Source organism: Vipera berus (genome assembly GCF_964194415.1).
Source record: "Vipera berus genome assembly, chromosome: 2".
In the NCBI taxonomy this organism is placed as follows: domain Eukaryota; kingdom Metazoa; phylum Chordata; class Lepidosauria; order Squamata; family Viperidae; genus Vipera; species Vipera berus.
The window spans coordinates 196034985-196057403 of NC_138203.1; the positions used below are offsets into that span (position 1 = coordinate 196034985).

Genomic DNA, 22419 nt, shown 5'->3' on the forward strand with positions numbered 1-22419 from the left:
CTGCCCACATCCGGATCCATGCACTATGCTCAGTCTACCAAAAAATAATTCTGAATAAGTATCCTGATTCTTCATGACTTAGTGTAAGGCATGAGCTAAGTCTGTTAAAGGTTCTTTCCATGTAGCACATGAAAATTACATGAAGTAGGCTTTCCTCTCTGCGTAACATAAATCTCCTATATGACAAATTTGACACTTCTTCATCCAGCTTAAAAAACGTAGAATTACATTTTGTAAGGTTTAGTTAAATTCAGTATGTAGTCTCTTTAGTTAGATCAAATTATTTTTGGCAAGTCTGCAGGAACCTAATTAGGAATGACATTAAGCATGTGGTTTGCCTTTGCATTTTTTCCCCCCTCAGTAGGTAGCAACTGATGAACTCTCTGAACATTTCTGTGGAAATAATTTGAGTCAGATCTTCTGGGCCTAAATGTTTCCATAGGGGCAACTGCAAAGCAAAGCAACAACTGATTTGCTTCACTGCATATCCTGGTACAAGTGTCTTCTGAGTTTGCCCTGAGGATCTGAAGAGGGTCACAGCTATGCCAAGCCTTGGAATAGTTGCTTCATGACTTAAAGGAACAAATCTCACAGGAGTTCTGATCATGGAATGTGCAGATAGCAGGTTTAGCTCTTTCTTCCGGTACCATGATCTTAATGAGCTTTACTCCTCACAGATGTATTTTAGACTGGAAGAAAGTTCATATTAGTGTGAACAGTTCTTTTCTTGACTGACTGCTGGTGAGTGCCTGGACAAGTCCCTGTAATTTTCGTGGTAAGAGTTCAGAAGTGGTTTGCCATTGCTTACTTCCTAGGACTGAGAGAGAGTGACTGGCCCAAAGCTGGCTTTGTGCTGAAGATAGGACTAGAACTCTTGGTCTCCTGGTTTATAGATTGGTAGCTTTAACCACTATGCCAAATTGGCTTTATTGAACAATCCTACTGCATTATTATGGTTTGTCACACAGTTAGTCAGATGTTCAGACTGGATTTGGCATTTTTATCCACCTATTGAGTCCTTCCCAAGGACCTGGGATAGGCAGATGTTGATATTTGATGGTGTTAGCATTATCGTTGCAGGATGTAAGCTGTTCTGAGTAAAGCTATCTTTTGCAATTGACTGATGGTGAATTTGTCAATGCCAATGATGTGCTTTGGGTTATTTTTGGATTGTACCTATTACTATTGGGCAGTTTATTTCTATCAGAAAGTCTTTGTATTTTGTGATTCCGCTCCCACCCCAGTTCTTTCTCTTCTCTTCTGCTGCTATGTCCACTATCCAGATTTTTTTTTGTCTTTCTTATCAACAATTGTTAAATCCGGGGTGTTATGTTGTCTATTTTGTTTCATGCATATGGTTGACACAGCATGATCACACTCCTCTTGATCTTCTGGAACTTTTCATGAAGTGAAAAACGAAGGTAAAATAAATGTTTAGTGGGTCAGCCTTAGAATTTTGTTGAAGCTGATTGAAGTAAGGTAGAGATTTGTTAAATAATTGCAGGTATGAAATTTTGTTTGCTGTGTGTTTTTGTTGTTAACGTTTTAAACATTTTATGATGACATTATGATAGAAAAGACCTGACCAAAGAATCTCAGGAAGCACAGCCTCTTATCATCAGGATTTAAACCAGTTAGGTGCTCCTGTTTTCTGACTGATGAAGATATCTGTGTCCCTCAAAAACTTTCATCCCATTTATCGGACCAAAGTTGCATCTATATAAGACAAGTTCTTATTACGTTTCTCTTTCATTTCACTCTATGTGACATTTCCTCAGTTTGATGCTTTCTGGAGGCATTAAATTATAATGTACATAATACTAGCCTTGTTGAGTGTATTGCCTGAGGATGATGAGAACTGTTGAGAAGCCAGCTGAGGATGACTGACTTATTGCAGTATAATTTGGTATGAAAAACAGTGAAATTGACAAAACAGGACATAAAGGTTAGCTCTTATTATTAATGAGAAATAGATGGCAAATCATGCTAACCGCAGTGATATAGATACCCTTTTACCCAGAACATTGGAGAAAAACAATTTAAATTTTATTGCAGAGAAAAGATATATTGATGTGTGGAAAATACCTAAAATGTGTTAAATTGCAGGACAAGCCATCCTTAAGGTATATTGTGGAAGAAAAATTTAAGGAAGAGCATAAACATGGAAGAGTGTTCCAGGCATGTTGGGGGTGCTGGACTACACTAGATCATCCCGTTTTCTTATTAAATGAACATGAGGTTTAGTTCAAACAATAGAATGGAACACATTGAGATCAAAATGGTAAAGGTAGCACAATCACCATCTTACCACTCTTTCTCAACAAGTCCATGCCTTATTACCTTTCCTTTTTTTCCTTCCACCCTGCAACATCCTGGAGACAAAGTGGTTATTAAGTAAGAAAGTGGGTGTATTTTGCAAGCTTTTAAAAAAGGATCCTTCACTGCAAAACATGTCCACCCCCATTTTGTACTCCTCTCATCCATCTTGCTCTATTTTGGTCTTCTTAAGAAACCTATTACCATGGCATCAAAGTACTGAAACCTCCTCCACAACCAACTTGCTTTAGACATCTTCTGCCCTAATTCAAGAGTTCTATGTTGTTCAACAAAAAACCCTAACTCCTGTTTTTTCCCCCCATCTTGTCTTCCTGCTCTTAAATTTGTATGCATCCCCCATTTTTCTTTCAGCCTTATCCAGGTGCTTCTTTTGCTGTCACACAGCAAGGAATATATTGTAAAAGTGTTTTATGAAACTGAAGATAAATGGATGGCATTAACCTAGGCTTAGCATCCTTTCAGATACTTCTAAATGCTCAGATACATATTCAAGAATATATTTTTTGTTAAAAAAAGAGTGACCATCCATTGTATATCCCGTTCTCCTGCTCTACTTAGCTCAACTGGCTCCATAACTGTCTGACTGTTCCACCAATTTGTTTAATTCAATATGTTTAGAGGACTGGAGAACATTGTATTACTACTACCTGCTTGTTGATTAGCAGGTAGGTTGCTCAGGAGAAAGACTGCATGAAATAACATCAGGAACATCAATTTTGTGTGTGTGTGTGTAAGGAAAGTATACTCAAAACTGGTGCTTGCATGAATGGAAATGAAAGTAATATTCTGCAATAGGAAAGGCTGGATTAGACAGAATTAGCTGCAGCTGAAAGCCTAAACTGGATTGTATTATCTAATATGGAAGGAGACTAAATCAGGTGAGAAGCTGAACTGCACATATCAGTGTCAGGGAAGAAAGTGCTGACAACCCTGAAAATACCAGTCTAACTGGTTGGAGGTGTGTTATGTAGAGACAGACAGAGTAAACTTTTCAGACAAGGAAAAGTGATAGAAGTGCACAGTCATCTACTTCTCTAACATTAGTTGCTCCTTGTGGTCAGTGGATTTATAGGTGCAGAAAGTGTGCACCTGCAAAATTGAAACCCAACATTCCAACACAGTATAGCACAGAGATCCCATGACTTCACAGATGAACAGGACAACGCCAGGTCCATGGGTGGAACCACACAGCAAGTCTGTCAGAAGCAGGTTGAAAGCTGAAAAATGGACATGCTTTTAGGTGCCAGTTTCATGGCCACAACATTATTCTTTCTCTCCTGTGGACATTATCCATACACATCAGAAATGTTTAAATCAATCAGCTGATTGATTAGTGGTGTCCTTTACCAGCATTCATAAGAAATGAGGCCAAACCTGCCAGTGCTGTTCACTGTGGGAGAGTGGCTAGTGCTGAGGTTGAGAGCTGATTTCCTCAGAAATTTGCCATAAAATCTCTTTGAATGTATTTCAAATCCTTCCACCAGCAAAGTCTTTAAGGAGCTTCTGCCATTCCCTGCATCCATGGATCTAATAAGCAAAATATAAAATTCTAGTAGAGGGGTCTTCAAACCTGGCCTTTATATGATTTGTGGACTTCAACTCCCAGAATTCCTCAGCCAGGCACACTGGCTGAGGAATTCTGGGAGTTGAAGTCCACAAGTCATAAAAGGGCCAAGTTTGAAGACCCCTGTTCTAGTAAAAGACAAGAACAGCTTCACTGGTTGTATTCAGAACCCGTAGTCACGTAGCTATTGAGGGGGTATCACATTGGTGCAAAAATAATAGTAAGATAACAATTAAAGGATAACTGTTGAACTCAATGGCAATGAATTCCTTGGTCCCGAGACTTCTTTAGCTTGGTAAACCACAATCCACTCCCAGACAACACACGCCAGATGGGTCTCTTCTCTGCAAACAACATGTACTGGATAGTCTTCCAGTGTGAAAAATGCAGCTTCTCAAGGCCCATTTACCAAGCTATCAAAATCCTGTGCCTTTTTTCCCTTTATCTCTTATCCACAAGTGATCATTCTGTCTTCCTTGATTGAAAGCCTTTCCTCTTACCTCTCTTTATCTTCTTAAGATGTTTCTCAAGAGTAAACTTTCCGTCTCTCCCTTAACTTGAAAATTTTGGTTCATCTTTTTCTTTCTTCAATACTTCCAGGTTAATTTCTGCTCTTGTCCTTTCTTCCTCTTTGTTTAACTGTCAGAGTGTAATAGAATTATCTTGTAACTCACAACTTCACAGCTTATGTCCTTTCCCAAACCTGAAGTTTTGTTTTTTCTCAATTCTTTGGGGACAACCTCCTCCTTTTTTTTTGGTGGTTTGATTTTCTGAAATTCTGATTTTCTCACAGATTCTGTACTATCTGCCTACCAGCTTCTTATCTCTTCAATTGTATTCCATTTATCTTAACATCTGGAGAGCCTATTTCTTCTCCAGACTCCTTTTAGTTTCATCACCTTGCAATCAGATTTTTAGCACCCAATTAATTTTCTAGCTTCTTATGGCAACCCTCTACCACCTGTCTGAGATTTATTCATTTCCCAACAGATAGTCTCTGAGCTGCATATACTTGACAAATATGTCCTGACAACAGCCATTTTGGCTCTGTGTTCCCATAATTTTGACTTCATCTTGTCATTAGATCATGAATTAGACAGGTTAAAGTTGTTTTTAGCTGAACTAAGATTATAGTTCTGTCACTGTCCAAGGGAAGTCACAGATGTGTTAGGGCTTGACACCCATTATTTGGAGGATAGTCAGGAGACTACTAACACTTGAATCAGAGGCAGTAGAAGCAGGATAGGGTATGGAAAGGAGGACACCCAATTTCATGCTGGCCTTATTTTCTCCCAACTCAAGAGGTGGGGAGTGCTTAAACTTACTCGTGGGGAGAGACCCTATAGCTTGTTTTCATGCTAAAAATAGCTGTTGCATCAATGCAGTGGCAGGGAAAAAAATATGACCAAGCTTCTTGTGGACCACATTGTTCCTATCCAAAAAATTTGTTTAGGTGAACATCAGGCAAGAGTTAAAACACATGTAATTTGTTTATCCAAACTGGATATCTTAAATTATTTAAATTCAGCTGATTTCTGCATATTTGTTCCTTGATATTCTAGAAAATATTGGCCTAAAAATAAAGATCCTGGATTATATTAGTTAGCATCTGAGATATTTATCTAACAGCCAAGGTGGCTAGCATTGGATTTGTAATAATTTTTTGGCTAGCCATGCTTGGTGTTTATGTTTTTATCTTTGCTTTAAGGGTTCCCAAAGTACCTGCCATTTGAGGGAGCTTACAGTAGTTTCTTAACATTCTGAAAACTAAGTTCTCAGTTCTCTCAATCTCTTAGCAAGCCTGTATAAACTATGGTCACAGAGAAAACTTAACATGGTTCTTTTTCATTGTTTTATTTTAACCCTCCACCTTACTGTAAGAGTGCTTCTGGTGATACTTTTCTGTTTTGTACTACAACTAGAGGCTAATTTTGACAGATTGTTACTTTATTATGCTTGGATGGATTTCTTGAAGGCCTTAAAATGTCTCCTGTCTCATTAGTTTCCCTCTTTCTATTTGGAGCAGAAGTTGAACCACCTTTCACTTGTTTAAGCATTAGGGATGCCTCTTTGGGGAATTTAGGAGCAAAGTGGCTGAGACCATGTGATGTAAATGGATGGGTCTGGGATATTCTGTTTTCTGTCATTTCAGGAATGGAATATTTCTGCAGAAAAGAACATTCATTTTTGTTTGGTGAAAACTTTGTCATGTATTAAATTTTGATGGTGGAACTGGAGGATGACAAAAATACATTCCAGCGAGCTAAGGACTACAAATTACCCTTCCTGCTGTCAAGGCAGTACAATTAGTCTTTGTTTAATGATCACAGTGGTGACCAGCAAGTCTGTCAGATGAAACATCACTTGACCAGAACTGGTTTACAATCTCATTTCCACTGTAGTCATTAAGCAAATAACCCTTGATTGTCGAGTGAGACATATGTGACTACAACTTGCAATTTTACTGCCAGCTTCTCCATTGACTCTGATAGTTGGAAGGCAGCTGTAAGGCAGAAGGTAAATGGTGATCCTGTGACTGCAGGATGTCGCATAAGTTGCAAATGAACCACAATATGAGTGGCATATAAATTTGATAAATACATAAATAGCCCCCAACTGCAAAGCAGCCAAATACTGAGCCTTGCTGGCGCAGTTATTATAAGGCACCAGGATAGAAAGTGGGAGACCCTGAACCATGGTGATGCAGTGGTTAGAATGCAGTATTGCTGGCAAACTCTGCTCACAACCTAGAGTTCGATCCTGACCAGTTCAAGGTTGACTCAAACTTCCTTCCGAGGTTGGTAAAATGACACTACATTTTGGGGGGCAATATGTTGATATGGTAGACAGCCTAGAGAGGGCAGAGAGTGCTATAAAGCAGGGGTCCCCAACTTATGGTCTGTGGCCCACTACTGGGCCATGGCCAACTGGACCAAGGCCCCCCTTGTGCTAGTGGCCATGCCCCCATTTGTGCATGCACATGTTGTGCATGTGCACGTGGCTAGCAGCAGTGGTGGCTAGTGCCTGCATGCCTGCACAAATGGGACTGCTAGTGCCATGCAACTTATATGGCCTGTTTGCATATGCATGTGGTGCTAGCAGCAGTGGCGGCTACCCCCAGTGTGCGTGTGCAAACAGAGCCTTTAGCCTGTGCAGGTACGTGCAACTTGTTTGTGCATGCATATGGCACAAGAAACAGTGGTGGCTAGCGCCGCTAGTGCTGTGCAAATTTCCCAGCTGCTCCCTTTCCCTCCAGGCTGCCAGCATGAAAAGGTTGATGACCTCTGCTATAAAACACGATGGGGTGGTATATACATCTAAGGGCTACTGCTAAATCTCAATTTCTTGAAAATGGGGACACTGACAGTCATGTGAAGACTGGTTGTAAGTTTACTTTTTCAGTGTTGTAACTTTGAATACTTGCTAAGTAGGGCGGTTGTTAAGTGCAAACTGCTATGGATGATTCCTACTCCCACTGTAGGAAAAGAGAACTCAAGTAACTGCTAGACTTACTTGATTAACATGGTCAGTCACTTAACTTGCTAGACTTACTAACTAACATGGTCAGTCACTTAACTTGCTAGACTTACTAACTAACATGGTCAGTCACTTAACTTGTGTGACAAATGGTCCATCACATTGACCAAACAGCTGGTAAAATGACAGTAATTCATTCTCTGTATAATTTTCAGGATTCAGTTAAATGCTGCCTGAATCAAAAACCACTACTGGTATTATTCTGCCTAGAACAGGCATGTCAAACTGCCAGCCCACAGACCGGATGTGTCACGCTGAAAGCACACCCACCCCATTGCCGGCAATGAGAGAAAAGTCACGTGACGTCACAAGTTTTATATACCTGGCCTAGAACAATACTTATCTGATGGCATATAGCAATGACCTAAGGGAGACAGGAAGAAGATCCTTAGGTGGGAAAAAAAGCATGGAAGCATTTCAGAAAGGACCTTCTATAGTTTTTTGGAAGCTAAAAAGAGAAAGGGGAGAATTTCCTTCTGAAATTCTTTCCACCCTTCCCTTCCAATTGCTGACTTTGCCTAAGCCGTGGCTCTTCCTTCTCTCTCCCAAGGCCATTCTCACATTTTCTCACAACCTAAGACTGGGACCTCCCTATTTCAAAGGCCATTACATGAAAGCATTGCTGTTCTATTCAAGCAACCCTTTCCTGGTTTAACAAATACTATTTGCTCTTTTCCAAACTGCCATTCTAAAGCAGGTCACCATCCTTCTGCTGCCTGGCAAATCCTGGAAGTGGCCTAGAATGTTTCAGATGTGGGACCCTCTTTCTCCCCGCCTCACCCTTCGATGGTCACCAGTTGCAACAGTCTGTGTTGAAGTGCACCCCATTCAATTCTGAGTGTTTTTGCCTAAAGTTTCAGAATCTTGTTATCTACGCAGGATGTTCTCAGTCTTTCCTTGATTTGAAATCAAGTGTTGGCTTCAGGTCACGTGCATTGATCTTTATGGCTATTTCCCCTTCGTCCCTTCATACCCCTTAGATATGAAAGTACTTTCAATGCATCCTGTATTGCTGCCAATAAAGCTGTCAGCTGCTGCTCCTTTAAGGCCACATCACCTACCTTTAAAGCAGGTAGGACTGTGTCCGTGTCCACGATTCCAAATTCTATTCAGTAAGACCTACGTCATCAATTATGAAGGTGAAGCAACATGAATAACACGTCGTGCTGATGACAAGCATCACGCAAATGGCAAGTGATGGCAATCAAACCATTCCAGATAGCTCCTGTACCTTCTAGCTTCCTGTGTTTGGCAGTTGAGTAAATGCACAGTTGAGGTAGGCAGTGGCTTTAGCCTTTATATGAGCCAGGGCACTGGCTCCGAACAGCTGCTTCCGTTGGATTGGAAAGGTTTTCCTTTGTTTTCAAACAATTCGTTTGGAAAATAATTAGAGCAGCAAATAATGAGCTAAAGCTTTCTTTGTGCCAAGGCTCCTGCTGCTTAAAGGCAAGTAATCATAAGCTGGTCATGGTTTTGCATCAAGGCTGTCAGATCTTTGGCCCAGGAGTCTCACTGGATGCAGCCAAACTGTCCCTCTGGCTCTGCAAACCCCTTTATCATCAAATCAGCCACCTCCGGTTTTTCAAAACAGGCACATTAATGTAAATGGATGAAAATTGTTTCCCCCCCACCTTTCTCTGTTCCCTATTGCCTCCCCTGGGCTCTGATATGCGAGCCCGTTTTTCATTTTTCTGGTTTGTTTTTACAGCTGGCATCTTCCCACCACCGTTTTCAGTGAGTACAGCGTTCGCCAGCAGCTCCATCTACACATTCTCAAGCGATGGTTATTTTTGGCACAAGTGTGTCTCAGGAATGTGTATTTGCATTCCTATGAGGAAGGCATAAATAGACACCTCCCACCCACCTCCACCCACCCCAACTAATGATGCCTTCTCAGAAAGATTCAGTTTTAGAAAAGTGTTCAGTTAGGCGATTAGATGCTATTGTGGAAGGCATGCTTATCCTCGCCTGTTCAGGAATGTCTTTGTGATCAGTATGTTTTAAAAGAGGTTAATATATTCCTCTTTTGGAATGTCTATTAGTCATTGAATCAGAGTAGAAGTGATACTTTTCGTACCAGTAGTGATGCTTTGTTTTTATTTTTTTCCCCTTACAGAATTAAAGGCCAGGCATGCCCTGATATGGATTGGCACATTAAAAGGGAGGAAATGAATTGCAGCTCCTGGCCTCTGTGCCCACAATACAAACTGCTTCTCTCTCCATTGGAAGGAAGTTCTGGATCATATGAAGCTGCTTCCCATGCACTTTGTTGATTGCTTACTTTTTAATTGTAATTTTATTAAAATGTATTAAAGTAAAAAGATAAAAACTAATATAAACTAAAAAAAATGAAAGAAAAAATAGGGAAGGAAGAAAAAAATTAAGACAATAGTAAAGAAGAAGAAAAGAACTATATAAAGAAACGACTTCCCCCTTCATCACAAATATAAACTATTTTAATAGCTTATCCCCTACTTTTAAAATATAACAAATGATCTCTTTTCCCCATATCCATCTCTTATTTAGAAACAAATCCTTAAAGCCTCATTGTTTAGTTCCAGTCAGCAAAAGTTCCTTAAGGGTTATCAGAGATATCAATCTACCTATTTTAACCTTGATCAAATAACCCAACTTCATACTTCTTCCTTTTAACAATCTTGATCGTTAAACCCTTCGAATAATGTCCTAGAATTTTCATTTTTTCATTGTCCCTTCTCACACAATTCTTCAAAGCTTTAACAAATGTCTTTTGTAAATCCAATTTAAGAAAGTTATCCACATGACTCTTTTGGTTGGTTATTTGTATGTCCTTTTTAATTATTAAGACCCTAGCTGTTTTGTTTTGTATGTCCAGTGTACCATCCAGATCATTCTTGAAGCCTGTCATATTAAAATCCATGTTCAGATCAATCTCAGCCTTGTCTGGTAAAACCTATTCCACTTCCATAATATCTTTTAAACACAGTCTATGTATAGAGGCAGATGCTCTTAAAATTAATGTCTGGATCCATTGTTCAAAAATATCCTTGAATATGTCCAATGTTAAAATATTTTCCTTCATTCTGTATTCATGTCAAATTTAAGTGTCTTCTTCCTTTAACTAGTTCCCCCCCCCCACTTCTCCTCCTTCCTTAGGATTTTAATTTTATTCTTTTTTTCATATAGAATCCAAGGTGGTGAACATACCTAATATTCCTTCCCCTTCCTATTTTCCACACAACCACCACTCTATGAGTGGAGTTGGACTGAGATTTACTTCATTCCACTATGGTTGTTGGCTCTGCTTCACATCACCATATCTTCACCAGGAGTAGTTTGGCAGTGCGTTAAGTTAATGGCTTCCAAGGAAAGCAAACTGAAATGGGCCCAGAGTTGCATGCATATCTAACAACCCTGATGGAATAACCAAGAACAGGAACTGGCATAATTATGTAGACTTGCACAAGAATCAGGACACTCACTCATTGTACCATAGCTCTTTGCAGGCATTAACTGATTATCTGGACCCGTACCAATCGGGCTTCAGGCCCGGACACAGCACGGAGACGGCATTGGTCACGCTGGTGAATGATCTCTGGAGGGCTAGGGACAGGGGTTGCTCCTCTGTCCTGGTCCTATTAGATCTCTCAGCGGCGTTTGATACCATCGACCATGGTATCTTACTGCGGCGTCTCAGGGGGCTGGGAGTGGGAGGCACCATTTTACGGTGGTTCTCCTCCTACCTCCAGGGCCGCTCGCAGTCGGTGTTGACAGGAGGGCAGAGATCCGCCCCGAGGTCTCTCATTTGTGGAGTTCCTCAGGGGTCGGTTCTCTCGCCTCTCCTGTTCAACATCTATATGAAGCCGCTGGGCGAGATCATTCGTGGTTTTGGGGTGGGGTATCATCAGTACGCTGATGATACCCAACTTTTTCTTTCCACCCCGAACCAACCCAGTGATGCCCTCTCCGTGATGTCCCGGTGCCTGGAGGCGGTTCAGGTCTGGATGGGGAGAAACAGGCTTCGTCTCAATCCCGCCAAGACTGAGTGGCTGTGCATATCGGCATCTCGGGTTAACCAAGTTATTCCATCCTTAATGATGGGGGGTGAGGTGTTACCCCCCGTCGATAGGGCTCGCAACTTGGGCGTCCTCCTGGATTCACGGCTCAATTTCGAAGACCATATAGGAGCCGTGACCAGGGGGGCTTTTGCTCAGGTTCGCCTGGTGCGCCAGTTGCGTCCCTATCTGGACCGAGATGCCCTACGCACAGTTACTCACGCGCTTGTGACCCGTTTGGACTACTGTAATGCTCTCTACATGGGGCTGCCCTTGAAGACCACTCGGAGGCTTCAACTGGTGCAGAATGCGGCCGCGCGAGTTGTAATGGGGGTTTCCCGATACTCCCATGTAACACCTCTACTCCGTGAGCTGCATTGGCTTCCGGTTGCCCTCCGGGTGAAATTCAAGGTGCTGGTTATCACCTATAAAGCCCTACATGGCCTGGGTCCGGGATATCTGAGGGAACACCTGCTGCCGGCATCAAACGCCCTTCGCCCAGTGCGCTCCCACAGGGAGGGTCTGCTAAGGGTCCCGCCGGTAAGAGATTGCCGGCGGGTGACACCCAGGGATAGGGCCTTCTCGGTGGGAGCGCCTGCCCTCTGGAACCAGCTGCCGGTGGAGCTGAGAACTGCCCCCGACCTCCGATCATTCCGCCGGGGCCTGAAGACCTGGCTCTTCGAGCTCTCGGGCCCAGACTGAGGAGAAATTTTAATTTGGGGTTCTTTTTAATCGACTACAGGGTCAATTTAATATTTTTTAATTTGGTTCTTAATTTTTGTACTTTGGATTTTTAATTCCCTGTAAACCGCCCTGAGTCCTCAGGGAATAGGGCGGTATATAAATATAACTAAATAAATAAATAAATAAATTACTCAAACCTTTTCTAATACAAAGAAGAATTGGAGTTTGTGTGACTCCTTCTTGTCCTGTGAGCTGGGGGCGGGGGAGTCAACACATTTCTGAACAGAGGAACCTAATAGCAGAGATTGTAGTTGTCTAGAACACAAGACTCATAGAGATTTATGCAGTGTTCCCTTGTCTTCTAGAGATGTCATGTGATGTCTATGTTTAGAAAGATAGCACTTGTAGACAGATACCATGTGTGAAACCATGAGGTGGGAGCTGTTCTGCCTCTGTTTGCACATCCTATGATGTGTTTTGGGTAGTGCATTCTGGTAGCTCCAGAATGAGCTGGAAACAGGAAGGTTATTAGGACTATGAGTTCTAATGAGTCAGAGAGTTGTGCTTAAACCTCACCTCACCGGAACTCCATGGTCCAACCACTTTTATAGGTTAACCTATCTCACATCTGGGAAGAAACTCTTCTGTACATCAGCATGTGTGTCAAGGAAAAAAGGGTAAAATGAAGCACCAAAACTGCTGTTCAGCAGGGAGAAGAAATCATCTCAAGCCACATTAGAGGTCTTAAGGCAGCAAAATAATTCACCCTCCCTAATATGCTGATAATATGTCCTCTTTTTTCTATCTAGTAGCCCGGAGTGCAGCTTTTTTTTTTTTTTGCTTCCTTAGAATGCAAATTAAAGTGGTTTTTTTTCAGGCATGAATTAGTCTGGAATCAAATATTAATCTCTTGATTTACCTGTATTTTGCTGTATTTGTGGAGTACCGGAACATTTTCTTACTTTCCATACAATTAGAGGCAGTTAGTGTTGGTTCTAGAAGATTACATTATTTTGCCCTTGGCAAGAAATCATGATGAACATGCACTTATTCTTGAAAACTTTCCTTATGCTGTATGCCAGTTACAGACCTCCAGTGTTGCATTAGTTTCATTGGTTCCATGCAATCATCCACAACTATTAGCTCCAACATTTATTGAAATGACACTGCAGGAGCAATGACAACACTTGCTCTTTTACTTCAGGCTAGTTTGCACAACCTTTGAACTAATAAAGGGAACAAAATCAAACTGCATATATAGCACTACTCTAAACATCAGTCACAGCTAGTTAACGTGATAGAATTCTGATCCTGTTTATTGCTGAGGCTAGGTAGTCAGGGAGAATCTGAAAAGTCGATCTTAATCAGTCATTGTGTAGAAGTGAACCTGCGTGCAGGGAGAAGGAAAGACTCATAGGTCCTTCTGTTAAGTGAGAATTGCTCAGTGGGTTTACCTCATTACCTCCCTTGGAGATAATGTTTTCAAAGCCGAGAATGATTTTTAATTTCTAAAAAAACAACCCCAAAAACATTCTGAATTCTAACATAAATGGAAAGTGCAAATGGAAATATTAAGTTATAAGAAAGATGTGATAGCTCAGCTTCAAAAGAAGCAAAGGAAGGATGGTGGTTAAACCATGCTTAGAAAGTGGTCAGAATACAAAGCAAAACAAAGCAAAGCAAAGCAAAAATCTCTTTGTTCTTGTTCACAAATGAATTGTAGAGGATTTGAACTTAGAGCAATATGGATTTTGGATGGCCTCTGTGCTCCTAGTCCTTTATTATTATTATTATTATATTATTATTTAGATCTAACAGTGATAATAGAATTGACACTACAGTTGGGAATAGTTTTTGCATCTGAAGAACTTTGCAGGCTCATGTCGCGTGAGGTTTACTCCTGAGCCATGTAAAACAAGAGCTTCCCATACTGTTGGTGAGATCTTGTAATTATCAGTGAGAGGATACAGTCCTAAAGAGGCTGAGCCCATTGGTAAAACAGTAACATTTTAAAAGGTGTTAGCAGTTTGGACCTGTAACCTATCTCCCATCTGGTTGCTGATCCTTTTTCTTGCTTACAAACAGTGAATAATAGTGCATGTCCAAAACATAGCCAATTAAATAAGGTTAAACTTCTCAGTTCTCAGAGGTGCTATTATAATTCTTTTTTGTAGGAAAGGTCAGGTGACCAGCTTGGCTAGAAAGGTCCAGTGGTGAGGTCTTGTGCTGTGGCATCCTCTTCTGATGAACTGAACTAGAGACAATGTGGTGGGAATACAAAGCTGATATTTCAGGGCTCTTGATGTTCGATTCTGGCTGTATGGCTTCTGTAATCATTCCTTGTTCAGGTTTGCCATTAGAGAGGTTCACTGAAGATACAGAATTATGTCTCTTGGACGGTGGTGGGCTGTAGTTTTGAAATCGCACTGTTTTCACTTGCTGAAAATAGAGTAAAGAAATCTGGAGTTAATTTACTCCCAGAAGGCTTGCAGAAAAGATTGCTATGCCACTGTATAAAACATACCCCAAACAGGCAAACTAAATTCTGTTTTACAATTTCCCCAGCAAAATGGGAAAAGACAAGTTACCTTATCTCTCTCATAAAATAGCATAAATAAAATAGCATATTGGACAGAATTTTGAAAGGTGAGTTAATGGTTGTATCTACAGAACTAGCTTTGTTTTGGAATGTTTTTGGAAAGGAGCAACATTTCTGAGACATACATTATGTGAGTCTTCCAACAACTGTTGAGCCACTTACAGCTGAATTATATGAGACAGATCAGTAGCTGAGGGAAACCTTCTTTGCATGGAATGGAAACTGTGCCATGGATTGGGAAGTACAGATGACTAACTCTTAAGCAGATTTATGTAAGATAATTCTTTTGATTTAATATGGACGTAAAATCAGTCTACCCTATAATGTTCTTATAAAGAACACTGAAATACTATTTGTGAAGTTAACTGAATTTGAAATAATACTATGTACATAATCGCTCTTATAGTACTAATTTAGTAAGAACCACTTATAAATGATGTTTATTAACGCCAGTTAACTTCAGCCTTGAACATATTTAATGCCAAAGTATAATCTTCAGGAATAAGGACAATTTCATGTGTGTTAGGAGAACAGACTGTATGGTGTACGCTTGGTACTGTTATTGAAAAAAATAAGTTAGAGTGTCTATCTGCTTGAGAACTGCTTCTTGAGAAATTATGAATATGATGAATTTTTAATATGATAGAAGAGGAGAAATCATTAGATACGAGGGAAACATGTTAATTATATTTAATTTAAATTTAGACTTTTTCCAGTAGGCCAAATGTGGCTTTTGGTCTCAAACTTTTAATGCACATCACTCAATTCTCACAGAATTGCCAATAGTTTGTATTATCTTAACATCTGACAACTATAACACTATTACTGGAGGAACAGGCCCTATTATTACCTTCTCACTGGTGTTTTTGAGTGTGTCTGGTTTCACCAGAATGGAAGGTGGAGCAGATGCAGGTGGTTTCACAGCTAATTCATTCTTTGGTACTTCACTGGTATCCAAAATGACCGAGCTACATACAGAAGGAGCTCTGCTGCTTCTGCTTCGGGGCAATAGCACTAAGGAAGAATTATGAGAGGCGCTCAGTTTGATTCCTGTATCAGCTGTGCCAACTCCTCGGGGCAAAGACGAAATAGATTGATATATTGGAGTTTGTTGAGATCGTGTTGGAGTTGGAGGATGTCGCTGAAGAGAACTGGTTAAAGAAATAAGGGCTCCTGGTTGCAAAGGTTTCTGTAAAGATCCACCTAGAAGACAAACAATTAAAGAGAGGAGGGTTAAGATAACAATAAGCTCTTCCAAACCACCTTGTTGAGAATTCAAATCATGAGAATTCATATTAAAAAGGGTGGGAGAAATTCATTGAATTGCAGGGTTTAACTGAATTCTAGAGTTTGGGTTGATCAGCACTATGTGACATGCTACTAGAAGGTGAAGAGCTGTTAGGAAATTACAAGAGTGAGCTAACACTGTAGTAGAGTACATGGTTTACATGAAGTATGTTCTAAGCTCATTCTCTCCTGAACTAATGAACCCTAGGAGGCAGAATAATCTGTGTTCCTCCAGTTCCATTGGCTACTAGGAAGATGATATGACTCACAGGTTCAACTCATTTTTCCTTTTGCCCTTTATGCTTAGTGTTTTATCCTAGAAACACAAGTTCAGTAATCTAGACCAGGGGTCCCCAACCCCTGGTCCGTGGCTCAGTTCCGGTCCACGGCCCAATGGAAACCGGAATGTGCAAATGGCACGCGAGCACAAATGTGTGAAGCTGCATTTTTTTCAAACGGCACACGTGCACCCAAAATTACCCCCTGCCGGTCCGTAGAACTGGAAAGGTTGGGGACCGCTGGTCTAGACTTTACATGAAAAATATTTACTGGGACCCCTAACAAGTCAGAGGGGACAGCACTGGACTAAGATGAACAACAGTCTGACAGAGAGGAAGACATGCCTGTATCTTAATCTCTTCTTTTTAAATACCTACTCAAACTCGAGCTTTGGCAGAAAATTTGTTTCAGGTTTGAATTGAAATAAATACTCAGCATGTGCCTTGGAGCTTGCATATATTCATCCAATTAAAGTTGTATTTGTCTTCTTCTCTCACTAAGGATTTTTTTTTAATGTTTGAAGCACAGACATGTTTTTCTAACTATGTACTTTGTAAATGGGACCATGGAATTTGCTTCACTTTATTGCTCACTTCATTTCTTTTATTTGCAGCAACCACATTGGTTATCATCACTCGTAGTTTTTGTCACTAGCCTTTTTTTTTCTTTTTGCATTGTCATTTGCCTTGCTTTGCACTGGCTGCAGCAGATTGATTAAATAAAACAGCTATTGAGAACAATTAAATGTCACCTGTACTATGCTGCTCTGTGGCAAAAATGTAGAAAAATTGTGACCTATTCATAGGTTCCAACCTTGATGTTTCCTTGTGACTTTCCAATTTTTTCCTTAGAATGTCCAAATGAATGACAAATGCCCAAAGTATGAGGAATAAAGAAGGCAGAAGAGAGTATTTACTGTTCAGATGCCAATACAAAGGCCCCTGAATAACCCACCAATTCCCAAATAGAAACAAGTGTATAGATAGAAGTTCTTAATAAGAGTCTCATTCATACCCTTTGTGCATTTAATCTGGAACGAATGAAGACTGGATTCTGCTAAGCATTTTGTTTGCTCTAAAACAAATGTATATAATGATCTATAAACTACCATGTTCAATTACGATGCCTAATAATGGTTACTATTTTCCTCTAAGCTCATTTTTGCACCTAGCAAAATGTTTTCTGCCAACATAATTCTACAGTAATTCTACATAAATATTGTTTCAGACTGAACACTGACCTCAGTTTCTGAGAACTATATAGTATCAGATTCTTATTTTATCCTTTGTCTCTAAACAAAGACCCTGAGCATAGCAGGGAGACATAGAATTTTAACTTGATTTCTCCCCTCATAAAAATTTATCTGCCACAGAGTGTCTAAACATTTGATCCTCCTGCACTTTTTAGATCTTCCAGGCGCTGTATAAATACATCCTTGCCTTTGGTAGGGCTGAATTCTGATCCAGCTTATTATGTTTACTACGGCCATCCATCCCGAGTTTTAGTGTATAATTAAAGATTTCTAGTCATATCTCTGCCTTTGGGGAACAGGTCCACTTGTTTGTTTCTCATGCTAGGACTTACTCTTCTTATTGCTACTCCGTCCTCTTCTCAGTGATGGTGTGTGCCCTGAAACGCTGGGCAAAGAGAGATTCCTCACAGGTGAAGTCAGAGATTTTAAAGGTCTGCTTTGCCCTAGATGGTTTCCTGAGATGCTTCCCTGGGATGAAAGTGAGGAAGTGGATAACGTCCATGCATAAAGGGAGGGCATCTTTGAATCCGAGAAGCTGGAGGATTTTCTGTTTGTTCGGGAGAGCAAAAGAAGAGGGAGAGAGGTGGTTCATTAGAAGCAGATACCTTTCAGGTCATTACATAGGAAACATAGGTTACAATTTAGATTCAGGAATTTTATTTACTTTTTTATTAGAAAAGTAAAAACAAAATGCAGGTAGCCCACTTCAGCAAACATTTGTACATTCTGAACCAAAATATCCTTGCAGATTATTTTAATCTTGCATTTAATTTTTTTAAAAAGATTTTTTTTGCCACCCATTACTCTTCCAGACATTGAGAATTGTAATGTTAATGTTGCAGGTTCTGCATTTCTACAAAGCAAACTAAAACATGATGACTCATCTTCTAATGATATATAGCTCATGCCTATTATAATTACTTCTACCCAACTATGAATATTTGAAGTACTATGGTATGTGAAACATCTGACTCTCGCAGAAAGTGAGCCCTTTTGTTCTGACCTTACTAGTAATGTTTTGATTATTTTCGAAAGTATCTAGTAAGATAAGGTTTCATCATCTAGAACAGACATGTCAAACTCGCAACGTCATGTGATGTTGCGCAACATATCGGAGCTTTTTCTCCATTGCCGGCAATGGGGTGGGCGCGGTTTTGGGATGATGCATCTGGCTCGTGGGCCAGCAGTTTGACACCCCTGATCTGGAAGTTGAATCATGGCAACTATATGTCCTCCAGAGAGGTTTTATTTCTCACCTAATCTTGATAGGCTTACTGACCCACCTAAGGTAAAGGATTTAGCAATTGGAACACTTATATACCAACATTTTTCTGCCTACTCACCTAACAAGCCCATCCAGATTAGAAGGACATCTATGGGGTCCTATAACCAACTTGTTCAATCTGAAGAAGCTACTTGGATAAGCAGCAAAATATTTTGAACCAACAACAAGAAGTTCAGTAGCTGTGATTCAACTTCCAGACCACTCTACCTGAATGACTGAGAATCTTTATCAGCATAAGATTAGATCACTTCTTAAGAGATCAAAGCAGCCTGTTTCAACTTTTCAAATTCAAAACATTTTGCACAAATCAAATCCAGAAATATACAGTTCCATTCAGGCCTATCCCCACAGGCAGTTACTACTTTGGTAAATATTAGCAGCATAAATCCTTTGGCAGGGTAAACACATTCATTGTATGGGAATGCTTGCATGCTTCTGTGACTGACGAGTCTGCTAATTTGAATTAATCATATTTTAAGGTGTTTTTATTTTTAGCTTTTGGCTTTAGTCTACTATTGCTCTACTGCCTCATACAAATGTTTCTTCCTCTGTTTAGCCTATAAGCCAGGTGCAATGCTCCTCACTGAAAAATCTGCAACTACTTGTACAATTTATTTTCCCCACTATGCACTTATAAAATTAAAGGAAAGTTGTCCACTGGACTGGGTAGAAATGGGTAATGGGACAGGTATCTGTGGTTCTGCTTTATAAGGCTGCGGGTATTTCAATGTGCGACGGGAGATGGATAGTGACTGTGGATAGACAATTTATGTAATGATTCAGAATTACCAAAATTGTCCATTACTCAAGTAAATCACTTGGAAATAGAAATCGGTGGTGGGAAAATGTTGCAAAGATTATAAGTATGTGCAAACATATAAAGAGTTAATTTCATGTTTTCTAGTTTATATGGAGAAATGTGTATGGGAACAGATGCAAAATTTATTCAGTCTCCCAGAAAATAATATAACAAGGAAAGCTGATAGATTTTTTTCAGTAGACAAAAATGGGTTTCAAAGTTTCATGAGACGGAGCCTTCAGTTGCAACAGTTATCTATAAGAAAGAAGGACCGATTTGGTGATGGGGAGTGGTAAGCTTTGGAGGGGTTAATAAATGGTCAGGGAGAATGAGCTTGTGAAATCACCATGTGTAGAACTGTTCTTCAGCATAACTCACAATTTTCATGAGGACATTGTCCCTAAGGCAAAAACCTGTAAGGACAGGGATGCTTCAAACATGCCAGAAACAAAAGACAAAGAGGCACAAACAGGGTATTAGTCGAAATCTTGCCTGGTTGTGGAAATGGACCATCACTCACCCAAACAGACCGACTTTTTTTTTAGTAGTAGTAGGAACAATAAATGTTTCTAAAGGCCCACAAGCAGAACATATGCTAATAACTGAAAAGAAGATCCCTCTGGAGGAAGAACTATTTATATTCAAGGCAGTGGGTAGAACTGAAGAGCTGCTCAGCTATCTAATTTTAAACAGTTACAGGAGATACTACCTACTTCTATCAGAACCTTTACCCAAGGCCTGAGGCAGTTTAATTATGCTTGAACACAGCTTTGGAAGGGACGAACACATTCCTTGAATATAGAAATGGGTCTCCTATAAGCAAGCTTCAGTCAATCTTCAGTTGTATATTATAAAAGCTATGACTAGCTTAATGCCATTTGGTATTTGATTCTTTAATGTAACCCTAATGGGAGCTTTATTTATTTTTTTATTTTTATTACATTTATGTCCCGCCCTTCTCCGAAGACTCAGGGCAGCTTACAAGCTTAGCAGTAGCCTTCATTCTATGTATATGCCTGCTTGTTAGGGCTTTCACACACACCCCAAGCGGCATTATTACAAAGTCAGCTTATTGCCCCCAACAATCTGGGTCCTCATTTTACCTACCTCGGAAGGATGGAAGGCTGAGTCAACCTTGAGCCTGGTGTGATGCGAACCTGCACTAATTGCAGGCAGCTGGTGTTACTTAAGGAGGCATCAGCCCACTGCTCCACCAAGGCTCCACCAAGGCTTTGAAAAAGTAGCTTTCAAGCTACGTTAATTAAGCTTTGGTTTCAAGAAAAAAAAAGCATTAGGAATGAACAATTTAGGCTTGATTCCTGAAAGGAGCATTCTTTATTGTTAAAATTTTAAGGTGAAACCGCCCCCTCCCCCAACAACCAGCACTACTGTACCTCTGACACCCAATTGGCAAAAAACAAACCATTGTATCTACTGCTTATACTTAAAAAAGCTTATTGATGAAGCACCAAGAAAGCAGTGATCTTGAAAGACAAAAATCCATCAATTATTCTGTTTCCTACTTGTAATTCTATTTTCCAACTGTGGGTCCACCTCTTTTTCCTTCCAAAATTGTTGCAGTCCAATGTGACTGTTTCTTTGCTCATGTTTTTCCCCTGATGAGGCCAACAAGGTTGCAGAGCTCTTAAATGCCAGCAATTTCTGCATGAGCAGTTGCTTTAATAACCTAAGTGGTCCTGATTTGCTGTGAACATAAACCAGCAGCATTTGTGCTTCTTCTCAGGGAGAAAAGAAAAACAAACAAACATCACTTTGTAGTCCATTCTAATAACATTCCCATGACTAGTTTTTGCTTTCAAAAAAAATTATGGTTTAATCACGGGACAATGATTCATCTCAATATTGAAGTTGTTAGTTTATTATGAACTTGTTTCAAAAGTATGATGCACAATATTAGTGTTCATAAGTAAAGTACTTTATAAAACTGCTTCCAATCTCCTGGGATCTGTGTTGGATTGTTCACTTAACTGGCCCCAAGGTGTGATTGGAGGCCATGTCATAATAAAATGTGCCTGAAAAATGAAGAATAACTGGCTTTCCTCACTGGGAAGAAATTTAGCGTATGTCAGCAAGCATAATTCTGGGCCCAAAGTGGCCTTGGTGTTTCCAGTTTAAATTGAGCAATTTAACATGATAAAACACAAGGGAAGAAATGCGTAAAATAATAACATGGTTAGTTAGGTAGCTGTTTGAGCATTCCACATCTCAAACTACAGACTAAAACCTGTCATTTTTTTCACTGTTTACCCGCAGTTCAAATGCTCAGTGATTACAATATTCAGTTATCCAAACATAACATAATAATCTCAAGAAACACCATTTTGAAGAATGACACATTGCTCTCTCAAAATTAATATAGGGCAGGGGTAGGCAACCTTGGCTCTTTTATGACTCGTGGACTTCAACTCCCAGAATTCCTGAGCCAGCCATTCTGGGAGTTGAAGTCCACGAGTCATAAAAGAGCCAAGGTTGCCTACCCCTGATATAGGGGCTTGAGAGATCCACTCAAACTCATTTGTTGTCAAGCTAATATGGTTGAGATGCATCATGAACACGTATATCCTTTCTCTTCCACTATTATCCATTCTGATTAAGGAGACTAGGCACTAAAGAAAGCCACATTTCATTTAAGGTCAGATTTTGTTTTCATTTAAGAAGGTGCTCTCAACCTGTACCTATTTCTAATTTTATTTTATTTTACAACTGGTTCATTTGCATTTGTGTTTATAAATTTCATCTTG

At 40.0% G+C, this 22419-nt stretch overlaps 1 protein-coding gene across 2 annotated transcripts in view; it reads right to left on the minus strand.

The window, feature by feature from the left end:
* Window positions 1-12743: 12743 nt before the first annotated feature.
* Window positions 12744-22419, minus strand: part of SH3RF2 (SH3 domain containing ring finger 2) — a 103832-nt gene continuing 94156 nt past the window's right edge. For both annotated transcript variants that reach the window (XM_081320709.1, XM_081320710.1), the window contains exons 8-10: window positions 17906-18120; window positions 15606-15958; window positions 12744-14595 (exon numbers count right to left, since the gene is read on the minus strand). In XM_081320709.1, the coding sequence (XP_081176835.1) occupies window positions 14293-14595; window positions 15606-15958; window positions 17906-18120 (871 nt within the window). In that variant the 3' untranslated portion in view covers window positions 12744-14292. The remainder of the gene's footprint in view (window positions 14596-15605; window positions 15959-17905; window positions 18121-22419) is intronic.